Genomic DNA, 14,522 nt, shown 5'->3' with positions numbered 1-14,522 from the left:
TTGAGAGTGTCCCAAATTATCAGCCAACTCTCTACAAATAACCTAGGAGAAAAGCCCTGTAAACAAGCAGTACTGATTCCAGAGCTGTTTTTAAGAAGTAATGTCTAGCACATTCCGCTTTTAAAATAAACCCAGCTACATTAAATGAAGTTATTTCCCTTTTGAACTATATATAGCTTAAAGCAGAACTGGGCCCCCACAAAAGAATACTTCAGATAAATTTGCATTGATATTGTTTGACAACAAGGAACATATTGCCACATTTACACTTATCTGTAAAACTGTGAAATCTACATAAAAATAACACTATTCCACATTGCCACAGATGTCACTTAGAAAGACCTCGCATAAGAGATCTTACAGATGAGAGCTGGTGAATCCAGCTACAGTGGTTTAAAATATTGCCACCTCCCCTGTCTGTGACATTTCTCTTCTGGAGTTGCTCTGTTTGTTCTTTTCCCTTTTAGGTCTGAAAAAGCACAACACAGGCCTCAACAGCCTGTACTCGCAGCCCAACACAGAAATTTAAACTACTGCTGAGTTATCAACTGCAGCAACTGAGGTGGCAAACACATTTGTTTCTGCTGCCTCTGCCAGACGGACGGAGCAGAACACCTTATGCTTGCAGCTTTTTGCTTCAGTGCACCGCAGTGCCCACATTTACTTGATACAATGGTGCTGGTTAATGATGTACTGACTTAAACGGCTGCTGGTCGCAGCTGAGCTGCAGCTCCTCTCGTAGTGATGCGAGTGGTGCACAGAGTGCTCCCTGCATCTGATGAGGAAGCTGATCTGTGCATCAATTCCCCGCCAATGTGGAACTAAACAATAAGCTTGGCAACTAATGAAGTTGGTTCTAAGTGAGTCAAAACAGGCCAAGGGCAGCCTGTGTAGAATCACAGATGGAAAAAATCATAATATTAAACAACACACTTGGTCTATTCCACTCATGAGGCCTGTGATTTTGTGGTTGGGATGTCAAACTAAATATACTAAACAGAACACTGTTGTTTTGTTCTGCACTGGTATGCCATTGCTTCAAACAAAATCATGGAGCTGGAAGAATGAATGTGCTATACAGAAGTTTTGAGTCTTGGAAAAAGATATCCCTTTTTCACTGAGGTGTACAGAAAGTCTCACTTAAGAACTCCAACAGCTACTCATGCCCTCAGTTATCACCATATATTTTATATATTCTTCTTGAAAATAAGACAGCAAGAAAACTGGGGAGCTGCATTTGAAAATGTAAGCTGGATTCCATTATCCTTTCCTCCCAAATGTAACCCTCAGAACAGCATGTGTTCTTTAGCAATGCCCCAGTAATCATTTCCCTGCTAGAAAGCAGAATTCCGAACAGCCAGTAGGACAAAGTCTTTCTCCTTATCCAAAACAACACTGAATGAGGGAGAGAGTCTTCTAATGTGAAAACAGTTTTCTGAGAAATGCTCTGTCTTTTGCCTAGCCTAAACAAACACTGCTAAGTAATGGCAAGCATTTTAGATGTAGGTGACAAAATTGGGAACTGAAACAAAAAATAAATCTCAGCTCTTTGTCTTCTAAGAGCGCATTAACAATCATGAGAAGCCCAGTATTTTCATGTCTGAAATCACATTTCACCTCACAACTACAATTTTACAGGTGGAACATCTGTGGCCCATTCTGTAACATTTTGGCTCCGACCTGCTAATGAGCCCTCATGAGCACATTACATTAAACAAGTGTTACAACGGGCACACAACATACAACAGTGTCTGAGTATGAAATAAAGCACTGGACTTATGCCTTCCTTCCCAGAATAACTGATGCAGTCAAGCCAGTGCACCACCTGTCAGATCCAGTTTGCATGCCCAGCACCTGTTAGGAGATGAAGCTCCTACTCTGCAGGAGGGAAAAGCCCCAGCGCCTGCTCGGAGAGCTGAACAGCTCAGGGCACTGCACGGCCTCCAAAGCAGCAGCCCCACAGAGCACCAACTGCTCCAATACAACGTGACAATGGCAAGTAATCCCCCTTAATAACAGACCCTTGAGATCCACTGCAGCCAATGAGTGAACTGTAAAACTGCAGAGCTGATACGCTGCAAGGATCTCTCAGAGTTATGAAACAAAATATATATATATATATACACTCCCTGGTATATATGTAGCAAGCTACTTAGCAGCCCTTTCTTCCTTGCTTAGTGCTTGTAATCCCTACTGCATTTAATGCAATGCACAGATACTCTCAGAATTCCTGTTGTGAAAAGAAAGAAAATATTAATAATACATACAGGAAAGCTTACTGTTAACATCTGAAACAACCACTTACCAGGAAATGAACTCATCACACTAAAACCAAACCAACAGGGCTTATCAGGAGTATCCCCGCGATGCATACCTGGTTAGCTTTATGGTTTTCCTGAATTCATTAGTAATCGGAGCTTTGTAGCCTCCTTTCCTCAATAAGGAATCTATGGTTTGAATGTGGTCCCATCCTGTTGAATTTCACAGTGGTAAAAATTCATGAGCATTACAGCAGTAGGAACAGATGTTGCAAAAACACAGCACGATACGCAGTGATATTGGTACACAACTGCTCTACCGAAGTTATGTATGAAACATGGGACATTCTCCTGTGTAGGAGATAGCTGTGGGAAAGATTCTGAGCAGCATTTCATCAGGCATAAAGCTTGCTCTACCAACAATGCATTTTTATCTCGTGATTGAAATACTTTTATGAGTGGACCCACTATATCCAGGTGATTGACAATGACAAACAAAATGGCAATTTTCTGAGTCGTTCAGATCATTCATCACAGTCTGATCATACATCCTAAATGGCTCTGGAAGCATGGAAAGTTTCGTTTCTGTATGAAAGAAAATTCAAAAGATTTATTAACTGAATGGGTGGAGAGAACTCCAGGCATAAGCGCTCCCCATAAATACCACTGCAAAGTTGAGAGTGATATTTTCAATTTCAGAACACCTGCGATGTGCAGCAGGCTGGTTAGTTTAAAAGAAGTGACACAACAAAAATTCAGATTCACTACTGTTCTCAATAAAGTCGTGCTATTCAAAACTCCTACACGGCCATTTTGAAAAGCCCAATATTTCTACAATAGACATCTTCTTTCCCAAAGATGCGCTTAAGTTCAGTTTGTCACACTGCATTTTTAAAACAGGAAAAAAAAAAAAAAGACAAAACCAATTTTGGTTAATTTTAAGAGTCAGATTGTAATGTTTTGTCTACCACAAGTAAGAAATTTAACCTCTCCCCCAATTCCTGAATTTAAAAAAAAAATACTGAAAAAAATGTGTGTAAGTGATCAGCAAAGGTCTGAACAAAAGAAGCCTTTGGTAACCAGCCAACCTTAGATAGCAAAAGGAAAAGAACTGCCTTGTAAGGCGCCTGAGCTTTTAAGTGACCACCGAGAAACCAAATTATCTATTATCTGTTAATGAAGGTTTCATTGCTACTACTTGGTGCACCAGAAGGAAAGTGAAGAAGTGGCAATATGAAATTCAAAGGGCTGAGATGCACTTTTAAGCCTCAAAGAAAGAAACTTCAGTGAGTAGCTTGGCTCAACAAACAGCTATTCAACAAAAGCTACTGTACATGTAAGTTTTTTGATGCACAAACTGAAGTCTGTCCTCCTATTGAAAGGGCCACCTCAGTAACCTTATTTTGGACTTGCAGTATGAAAATAACCCTTTCCCACCCATCCAAAATCCCAGAAGCCACTGTTCATAGCAGGAATTAAATACTAGAAGCAAACACCTAATGGGAAAAGCTTCACCACTGCAAACCTGGGAATAAATCAGCTGGTTAAGATCACTGTCCAGACAGCCTGCATATTAGCAGAGCTTCTGCGTGTCTAAAATCACAGGGTAACAATTGCATGGAAATTAACAGCTTTTGGCAAAAATGTGAAGGTAGGGAGCAGCACTGTACCACCCCTCCACCACTTATTTTCTTACACCTTCACTACGGTTAGAATTTGCTTCAGAACAGCTACAGTTTTTACTGAGTCCCTACAGGGGGGTTGAGACAGACACGTAATTGGCATTTTACAGAAGAGTCTTTTCTTACAATTAAATATTGCTCCATCATCTGACATCAGTGCAAGGTCAAATACTGCATTTTAGATTTATACGTATGTTTAAATTCTTCACCAGATCATATGAAATAAAGCGCAACAATGACCTTGCTCCTTTGCAACCTCCGGTAAGTAGGTGGCGGTGCGTTTTGATCCTTTTTCATTGATGAATTCTATTCTAATGCCATGTACACCCACCTGCAAGAAATTGGCAGTTTTATTAGTACATTAAAAAAAAAAAAAGATACAAGAGATTTCTAACACGATAAAGCTCGACATGCAAACCTTCCGATGGTTAATGCCATTTTGCAAACAGTTGCAGAAGATGTTCAACCCAAATGCCACCTTTCTGCAAAAAAAAACCAAAAAAAAAACCAAAAAACAACCCAGCTGAGGTGCAAAAGCAACTGCTGACAAAATCCCTGGACCACCAGTCACTGCCAATTGGATCCCGAAGCCCTCAAAATTCCTGCTCGTGTACGAGGACAGCATTCAGCTTCCAGTTTCCCTTTCCATGCTACTAGAGCAACATGGCAGAATGCCATTACAGAAACCAAACCTACCCATCTCAAGGCAGTAGAAGTATTTCATACTAGAGTTATCAAAAAAGAAAGAGGCCAGGTACCATCCCAGGGCCTTGTTTCAGAACTGCCAGTTTCAAGGCACAACAACAATAAGCTGCTTTGGAGTTCAAAACATTAATAACTGATATTTTTGTTTTCATGCACAAAATATTGAGATGTTATTCCTATGTAAATCCAAAGTTCCCCGCTTTACACTAGAAAATGAGTTCATATTTAGAAGGCCATCACATGGTATTTTCCATGGCATTTGTTTTTCAACTCAAAATGTAATAAGAAACACTCTGATAGTTTTTCCAGCAACAACTGCTTTTAACATAACCACATGACAGTGAAAAAACAACTAAGGGATATCTACAGAGCTCCTAATGACCACTTGGTCAATTAACATATTTGCTTATTTTAGGACTTCACTTTTTAAGGTCTGTGATTTTTATACATGCCATAAGCACAGAGAAACAGGAGAAGTCTTGGCCACAGTTTCCACAAGCTTTCTGCACGAAACTACCACTCCTTACAAAGGAAAAATTAGAGGCTAACATACTGAATTTGCTGCCAATTTTAACGTATTTCATTACTTAACATTCATAAAATGGATATATAACCACTACAAAGTTCAAATCTGTATACTCAGATGATGTAATTATGAACTTTAAGAGCCTGAAAGTAAAAAGAAATGGTGTTAGAGGCTAGAATCTACTTAGTTTATTGCTAAAATGAGAAGAGAGTATGTTTTTGCAGCTGCAAGAACACTGCAAAGGAAGATCAGCACTTAAGTCATAAACATCTCATTCTAATAACACTCCTTTGCACATCTTTGCCCATATCAATTTTGAAAGGCTTTTTGTTAGAACAGAAAAAGGTCGGTATCAAATTAAAAGAACACTATTTCAGATTGCCATAAAGTACAACCTGCCTCCAACTTCCTGAGAAGCATCACATCAACCCTCCACAGCTCAAGGCCTTCTGAAATCGCATCTCATCCATACAATGTGTGATTACTGCCATTAGATGAAGATGGGTGCTCTGTTGTGTCAGACTGTTACAGCCAAGAGTAGTTCACCCATATTTAAAAGGCAAGCACTAACCAGCAGACCATGGAAGGAATTTCATGAAGCCTTTCCACGAGGTCACTGTCAGCTATTACGTTTATACCAGTTTCCAATCTGCTCCTACTGGGCAATTCTCAGCAAAGTCACCAAGTCATTTTTAGGCACCATGCTAGGAGAATGCTGACAGATTGATTTGCAAACTACCAGAAAAGAACACTTTGTCGATCTTACTCCCTTTCCTGAATAAAAGAAAATATAGAAGAAAAATTTATCCATAAGTCCACCAGTTTGGTGGCGTCTTCTCAAAACACGTCCCATCAGCACAAACTGTTTTCATTACTGTACACTAGGATGGGAAGTAAGGGCTTGTTTGGGAGAATTCCCATAAATTTACTAAGGTTTTAAAACCCTTAAATTAAGTGAGAGAACAAGCTAGCAAATGAATAATGCAAGGACTATCGTATTTTTGACCCTTCCATTCTTCTTCCATAAACCAGGACTCTCCAATGAGAAGAATCACAAGATTCATGAAAGTGAATCACAACTGTACAGAATTACTTTTCTGCATTAAGCTTGTTTACAGTGTTGCTGAGGAATCAAGGATTCTGCATAAAACACAAAGAGGGCACTGAAAGTAAAATCCTCCATTATTTCATACGAATTTGAAAGTTATGACTTAAGTCGTTTTTATTAGATTCTCAGCTCCTGTAAAATTCACAGTGCTGAGGTTACAGGTGGAGACCACCATTCCATGGTGCCTTCTACCACTGTAACAACAAATGACATTTCCATTCAATGCACATTTGTTATGTGTGGGCCCAAGAGAAAACCTCTTTTTCTACTAAGAATTCCTAAATATCTAGTAGGGCTAAGCCACTGTTGTCAGGAAGTCATTATTACATGAAAGTACTCAATCTGTGAGGTGTCTCTGGCACTGTAGCACGTCCAGTAGCATATATGACAACTTCAAAAAATTTTCCATCTGTTCAAACATAGACTAAAAGTACAACACGACAATCATCCTGGCTGAGATGAGAAGTTGATCGTAAATCCAGTAATTTACTTTTTTGCAAGCATCTTAAACCAAGTAATTTGGGAAAGAACATAACACAGAACAACACTTCTTCCACTACACCTTCCCAGAAATAACTCTAAAAGCTTCTTAATCTGTGGCTTTCATGCTGCTGCTCTGAGAGAATGCACGCAGGTTTCCTAGAACCAGTCAGATAAAACAGATTCTGCTCTATGCATAAGGAACACAGGAAAACAAGAGCTGTCAGTTACGTGGCCTCACTGTATCAGGGCTTTGTGTTGTCCATGCAGCCCACTTGCTCTGAAAGCAAAGGAAGACAAATGGAATCAACTGTATTCCATTTTCTTGGCTCAGGCTTTCAAGGCAATGGCAGTTCTACCAAAATGGCACCTTGAATCATTGCACAAAAAAAAAAATCTGTGTAGATTGTCATACAGAGACTACATTGAATACATGCAGATGATTTAAACAGCGAGAGTTCTGCTAGAGATACTCATGGTTATCAAAGACGTTTTCTTAGCAAATGTGAAATCCTTACCTCCCAGTCCATGTAGTCACATACATCTTCAAAGTTAGTGAGTAGAGACACTGAGCAGAAAAGCCGTGGCAGCTCATCCCTCGTCATTGGGGGGAAACGACTATCTTTAAGGGCACTGTTGAAGACAAAACAGAATTTCATACTTTTTTTTTTTTAAATAAAGTTCAAAGATCTAATGACTCAATTGAAAAATATCATTAAAAAAAACACCAAAACTCAACAACTGATGAAATGATGACCAGTTTGGTAATCCAGATGTCAGCACAACACACTGACCAACATCCCCAACCTTTTCCTTAGACATTTGCTTCAGATTTCTCAGCTGGCCAGTCAGGTGGAGCTCTGAGGGCCATTCCTTCCTGAGAGGATTCTACTTACTAATGAACCACCAGAAAGTTTTGGAAAAGGTTGAACAATAGCTGTTCTACCTGCAATTTAGTAAATCCCTTTTGAAAAAGGCTGAACTGTACAATACAGAGGGGAAATTTTACAGCCTGCAAAAATCAAACATGTAATACAGTAATCAAACTGTGGAATTTAATTCTTCAGTTAAAAAAAAAAATCCATTCAAACACAATATTCTACAAAAAGAAAATATTCATGCTTACTGGCAAAGGTTAACAGAAAGGTAAAAACATCCAGGAGCTCTACACTTGCAAACCTACAGGACTTGAAGGTGTTCTGCAAAGCAGAGGTAATGATTAGTAACATGGAAGCTTACAAACAGCTACATTAACCCTCAGGCTAAGGCACCATTCTACAGATGAACATAAACCTAACTGACAGAACTCAGTAACAGGAAAAACCTTCTCTGTGTGTTCCAGGACCCGTTGAAAAGTAAAGCGTGAACAGACAGTAAGCAGTACCACCAACAGGAACACCTAAGAATCTACTTGCATGAGTTTGGTTAAGAACCGGTGCAATTGCAAAAGGGAAGGTTAAGGCAAGTATGGTATCCCATCATTTCTTGTTTTCTTAGGATTTTAGATATGACAGATGAACATAAATGTGCTCACTTTCAACAAAAACAGTAATCTGCTAACTAAGCTTTTTGTTAAGTAAGGAGAGTCTATCATTAAGAGACTTGTTAAATAACTACCAAGTTCTTCACATGTTTCCATTAAACAACTTGATCATTCTTACTCCTTTTGCTTGGCCTACAGCCAGCGGCTGCTGTTGGCCAATACAGTTACAGCCATGTCCATGGCCTTCAGAACATAGCTGATATCATCACTTTATGTAAAGAGCAGTCTAACTTTATTAAAGCAAACAAAAGCATTTAACCAGAAATAGCATTCCATCTTGAATTAATGCCATACACTGAAGAATTAAAATAGAACCCTTCAGTTTCAGTGACATGGGGAGGAAAGCAGGCTTTTTCTCAGACATGCTACAATTACAAAAATAAATAGAACATAGTATTGGAATTAATGGAGGCCCTTCTCCAAACTTTGGCATTTTCACATTATAAAATTGCTATATTCAGATTGTCATTATGGAGACACATTCATTGTGAAATTAGGAAACAGATGATAGGTCTGTTCTACCCAGTGTTTTGGGAGTAATTTTAGGCAAGCCTAGTCAAACCTGCCATAGACAAGGAGAAAAGATGTTGGGACAATACGTAACTAACCAAGACAAACTTCTTATTTATGTAGGATAGTGCCAAACAGACATGTGAAGAACTGGGAACACTAACAGGATTTAAAGCACAGTGTCCATGATATTTAAGTAATGACTTTCACTGAAGATGTACCAAAGATGATCTTCTCCAAGATTCTGTTGATGGGATTTGCAAAGCCAGCTGTGCAACTGCGGGAAATCAGGCAGTTACCTTTCTCTGTTACCTGATGTTTTAGGGTCATTAGGGATCTACTTACATGGCCACAGTTGAAGACAGACAGATGAAAATATGAGCGGCTAATTCAGCCTTCGTATTCCTCCACATAGGAAAAACACATCTAAGCGTAAAGGGAGGGATACTCTGAACACAGGGACAGCTCAAACTAGAAGTCCATTTTGCTTAGTGTTAAACAGTAATCAGCAGCAGACGGCAAAAGGGATAAATACAAGAACACAAATACCCAGAGTGTGCTTGCCTGGAATGCTGTGGGAATCCAGCTGTTTGAAGCTTAGGAATTCGGAGCCAGAGATGGGATCTCTGCACTTAACATCTCTCCGTGAGTTTATTAAATAAGTGCATGCAAAAATACTCTTGAAATTTCATCAGAAACCCCAACCTTCTTTTGATATTTTGTTTAACAAAAATGTGATCCAAACACAATCTGGTGCTGCTGCAAGTTTGCTTACATGCAAATTTCTCATTTCCCTGAGGTATACTCTACCTCGATCATATAACCCAGCTATTTGGATACACCACCGAAAAGCAGCCAAAGAAACAAACACCATTTCATTAACAAACTATGAGTTCAGGTACCTTATAAAACAACAGCATGCATGGATATGCCATCCTTGTTTAACCCCGTTTTTCATAACGTGTGCAACAATCTTCCCATGCAAAACATTTCACCTATCGTAAGAATTTATAACCATCAGAAAAACAGAAAAGGCTTTTTTTTTTTTCTTTTTTTTGGCACAGCTTGATTCGAGGAGTTTATCCAGCATTCACTTCCCCTTCCTACGGCTGCCAAAATGCATTTGTGAATTTAAATGTTTCACGGCAAAGGCCGTGCGCTGTGGGATAAGCCTGATCCCAATCACCACACAAGCTGAAGTCCAGGCAAAGTCCCACTCACTGAGGATCTGCTGTGCTGGCATTGCTAGACATGGAGCCGTCCTGAATTTAAGGTACTTCTAAATTATATGGAAACAAACATCATACATGGCGTGTAAGCCACATCTCAAATGCAGTGATAATTAAACACAAAATGGGTGATTTATGATGAATTTGAATACTGATAAAAAGCTGTGATACAAAACCTTCCTGTGAACGCAGTGCAAGCTGAAAGGCAGACAAAGGCAGAAAGCCTCAGGCAAACACAGCCAACAAAAGTAGTGAACTTTAGTGAAAGCAGAGCAGCACAGTACGTAGTACACACGCTATTAGTAAGCTTGACTGGCTAATTCCATTATTCGCTAATTTGAAACTGGCACAAGGCCTTGCTTTCACATAACTACCTCACAATACCTACAGCACTGCCTCTCACATGATAGTGCCATTTCAGCCAGACCTGAGACAATCCCTTCAGAAGGGCTTGGTGCTTTTTCGGTCTGTACACTCTTATACTCTTGAACTTGTTCCCTAATGCCTACAGCACTACAGACATCTTCACACATGTCCAGTGTTAGCACTGCTGCTGCTGAAAACAAGTGAGCAATCTGCAGAACAAACCCATCAGAGACTGGAATTCAAGTTTCTGATGCCACCACAACTGCTCGCTATAGGATATTGTGCTCCTCCTTTCCCCATCTCCAGATCCCATGTTACAGTTTGTTTCTGTCATTCTGAACAGCTTTGTCCCTGTAAGCAAAACCAGAATTTAGCTGGAGAAATTTGTGCTCACAAACAATCAACAGAACAAACTGAAGGGAGAGGTCAAGGAGAATGCATTTATTTGTACAGGTTGTCTACATAGGGAATGTTCTGTCTGCCTATGCTGAATGTATGAGACCAGAGGAATCAAATTAAATCTGGAGTCAGATTTAGGAAAACTAGCTTAAAACTGAACATTTGGTTAGCAGGAAACATAGCCGTTGTTAGACATGTTTCACTTCTGAATTCATCTGTAATCCTTAAGACTGCAACTATTCAGAGCAAGTCTAGAATTTATCTCGGGGATATTTAGTAAGTCACCATCTACTGACTATTGTGATGACTTCAGCACAACAAGTGGATGGCATCCAGTAGACCTCCTCACGGGCAGCTGTCCACACTGAGAGCTTAGCTTTGTGCGATGGTTAACAGACGGTCAGAAACGCCAGCAGATCTCAGCACTTACCCAGCATAAGAAAGTTTGCACGAGCTTTAACTTTTGTAGCTCCTGTTCTGTGGAAAAAGAATTTCAGTTTCTAGAGACAACAGTTTGGCACTTATTATACACTTCATACACTCTACAAAGATGTACATACGTAAATTCAGACTTTGACCTCACTTCTACTGTTAGTATGATTCACGATGGGCAATTTAAAGCAAGCATAGCAGAGAGACAAGAAAACATGTGCTCGCTTTCCTTAAACTTATTACTGATCTGAGCTGCTCAGAATGAAGTGTCTACATAACTGGGTGTAGGCATCCTTCATTAGCAGAAGAGACTTTGTTGTGTTTACTTGACAGAAGCGTTACTAGATCATGATTTTACCATGTTATTCAATGCCAAATTCTTCTGCTATTCTTCTGTTACAAATACAAAAGGATTCCATTGGAGCAAAGGCAGGTATATTAGATATCAGGTTGAAAAAACAAACTCCACATTTTTTTCTGTTAAGCTTAGAACGAAGGAGAGGTAAGTGAAAATAATTAGTAAAGTAAGTTGGAAAAACTAAGCAGAGTTCAACTTAAAAGAAAAAAAGCAGCTTTAAAGGGAAAAAAAAAACTATTAAAAAAAACCCATTTTCTACACCATCTGCTCTTTATTTCCTAATGCCCAGGATGAATTTACATATCCTGCTGCTGACTAACTAGAAGTACTTGGTTGTGAGGAGTTGAAAAGAAGCAGTGCCAAGCAGGGGGAATTTTAGCTGGCCAATAAAATGACATTAGTTTTTCCACATGGGGTTCTGCTTCATGTTAAAAGCAAAGCAGGCAAAGTCAAAATTGAATCCCATTCAAAGAAAACTATTTTTAGACACAACATGCATGCACACACACGCACAGCATTTCTCGTTAAATATACTTGATTTATGAAGTCTTGGGTGTCCTACTAAGACAGACCTATTGCCAGCCAAGAAAATACAAAGTACTCTCAACAACCACTTTTTCTTGGGCTGAGCCGTGCTATACACATCACAGCTCCTGCTTAAACGAAGCTCATTTGTCCAGAAGCTCTCCAGAAATATGTTTTCATTAAATTCATGTTTCATGCTCCACTCCTCTTTGTACTTGGGAATATAAAAAAAGGTTTGCGAACTCTTTAAAGACATTGAAAAGATGTAAAGATTAAGAAATAGCTTAAGCTATTCTGAGTTAGAACTAGCAGCATGAAATTTAGTGACAATATAATTAAAGCTTATATTCCTTAGGACTACACCTTGCTTTGTAAAGTACCATGAGAATATCTGAAACAACAGTATGAACAGGTGAGAACAATTCACAACTGTACTCTCCAGCTGTGATCTCTGTAGAGTATAAAAATGCTTAAGGAGATACAATAATCAACCTCAGTCTTTAAGAACCTCTGATTCTTAATGTGATGTTTGCCACCTGGCTGCCACAGCAGGATAGAAATGGGGGAAATCAAACACAGAAATGGAACTACATTACTCACTTTAGAGGTGCATGAAAACCATCGTGATTGAATGTAAAGCTTCCGTAACGTTTCCTAGCAAGTAGGCATCGCATGAAGTAAAGGGGGATTTATGTGTGGACAAATGAAGGCACTAAATGAATTAAATTCTTACTATTTTATTATTATATAATCATAGTAATAATTACATTTCTCACTAAATTATTTTTGTAGGAAGACCCAAACTGGGTAGAGGTTAGACAAAACTGGATACAGTTGTGTAAATATTGAAAACTACTTTGGAGCTTTAACATAACACAGCGGAAGAAGATGCAAAAGAAGCAGTCAAATATTGGGCATGATATAAGTAATACGCTCCTTTTATAGGAAGTGTAAATGAGGCAGAGACATTGAGTGACTCACGCAATCTAGGGTGCTTACGCAGTGAATCAGAGACAGAACCAAGAACAGAATCCAAGTTCTCTGACTCCTAAAAATCTTCCCGTGACAGCCTCTATTTCACAAGCTGCTCAGTCTACACTGGAGAGATACTGCTCTCAGAAGGTTAATCAAAACAGAATGGATAAACTTAGGCTAATGAATTAAAACAAATGCATTAGTTTTTGAGTTCACTCTAGTACTGATCATTTCTTCTTAATTAATCCAGTTTCCTAGATAGAGCACAAAATAAAACAAAGTGTAACTTTTGGCATCTAAAGTAAGCAACAGCCACCTGAATACAGTCACCACAGTGATGAACAATAGGTTCAAGACCATATTTTACAAACTACTGTGCTGTCCCAATATGCAGTACGTTGGCACCACTTTTACACTGCAGGCAAATGACTTCATAAACTACCTGGTGAAAACCCCTTTTCATTCATTTCAGCGAGCATCATTCTGTTATTCTTCATTCATCAAGAGGAAATGCTTAGCAGAGGTAGCTCAGAAAATGCATTTTACAAATAAATGGTCCTATGTTGAGAAACTGAGCCCAAAGGGCCTCTTCAGTTAAAGCATCCCGAAACGAACAGGTGGCAAGCTCACTGGATTTCAGATAACAGCAACTAGAGACATTCAGTGACAGGATTTCAGAAAAAAATGGACCATTCATAGCTTGTCCCATTGCAGAGTTCCACATACTTGATATTAGTTGAGATTTTTACTTTTTTTGAGTAACTTCAATAAAGAAGAAACTGAAGAGCACTTATGCAAGTCACCAGAATCAGCATCCTAACAGTCTTAGCAGCTTCCGTGTCACAATATGCAATTATTTTTAAACTACAACAGGGCAGAGTATGCTTGTCTTCAGAAAGAGGACTTAAAATGAGAGAGATTTCTGCCAACTTACATGGAGATTTCAAGGAGTGATTCATTCAGAATTACATTGTCTTCCTTAGTCCTGTTTTTTTTTTTTTTTGTTGGACTTCAACATTTCCAGGAAACGAAACAACTGTGAGTGACGTGTTCTGTGCTTTTCCTGAACCCTCCCTTACATTTGGGAGATAGAAAGGGAAAGAACAACATTTCTACTTCCTGCACATTATGTTGCTAAGTGGTAGTCACAGAGTAGGAGGAAAAAAAACCAACAAAAAGCCCCCACACTTGTTGACATTTTGCACAGAAATAGTTCTATAATTGTGCCTAATTAATTACTGCAGTGCAGCAGTGTTTCAGGTAGGAGGCATAAAAAACTGATCTGGCATTTTAGCTCTTCAATCAATTTTCCTAACTCCTAAAAACTGAAGTATGCCAGAAAAGCTCTCCCCGTCTGTCCCTCCTCCCCCCAGTGGCTTCACGCTCCCAGCAGTTTAGCTGCAGCCATCCAGTTTAAGAGGAAAAA

General features: G+C 39.2%; 1 protein-coding gene across 9 annotated transcripts in view; it reads right to left on the bottom strand.

Annotated features, from left to right (window-relative positions):
- The window catches only part of AMMECR1 (AMMECR nuclear protein 1), a 100,458-nt gene that overhangs the window by 6,853 nt on the left and 79,083 nt on the right, over positions 1-14,522 (bottom strand). For 4 of the 9 annotated variants that reach the window (XR_005859824.2, XM_025150074.3, XM_015278601.4 and 1 more), the window contains exons 4-6: positions 7,278-7,392; positions 4,181-4,271; positions 2,375-2,471 (exon numbers count right to left, since the gene is read on the bottom strand). Coding sequence is in view for 3 of the 9 variants with exons in the window: in XM_025150074.3 (XP_025005842.2) it covers positions 2,375-2,471; positions 4,181-4,271; positions 7,278-7,392 (303 nt within the window). In the remaining 6 variants the exon portion in view is untranslated. Of the gene's footprint in view, positions 1-2,374; positions 2,472-4,066; positions 4,272-7,277; positions 7,393-7,885; positions 7,959-9,714; positions 10,759-11,236; positions 11,284-14,522 lie in introns of those variants that run through there. The other 5 variants (XR_005859826.2, XR_005859828.2, XR_005859827.2 and 2 more) reach the window with 5 other exon arrangements.

Source organism: Gallus gallus, chromosome 4, assembly GCF_016699485.2.
Source record: "Gallus gallus isolate bGalGal1 chromosome 4, bGalGal1.mat.broiler.GRCg7b, whole genome shotgun sequence".
In the NCBI taxonomy this organism is placed as follows: Eukaryota; Metazoa; Chordata; class Aves; order Galliformes; family Phasianidae; genus Gallus; species Gallus gallus.
Note: the sequence above shows the minus strand (reverse complement) of the source record. Positions and strands in the feature narration are given on the sequence as shown.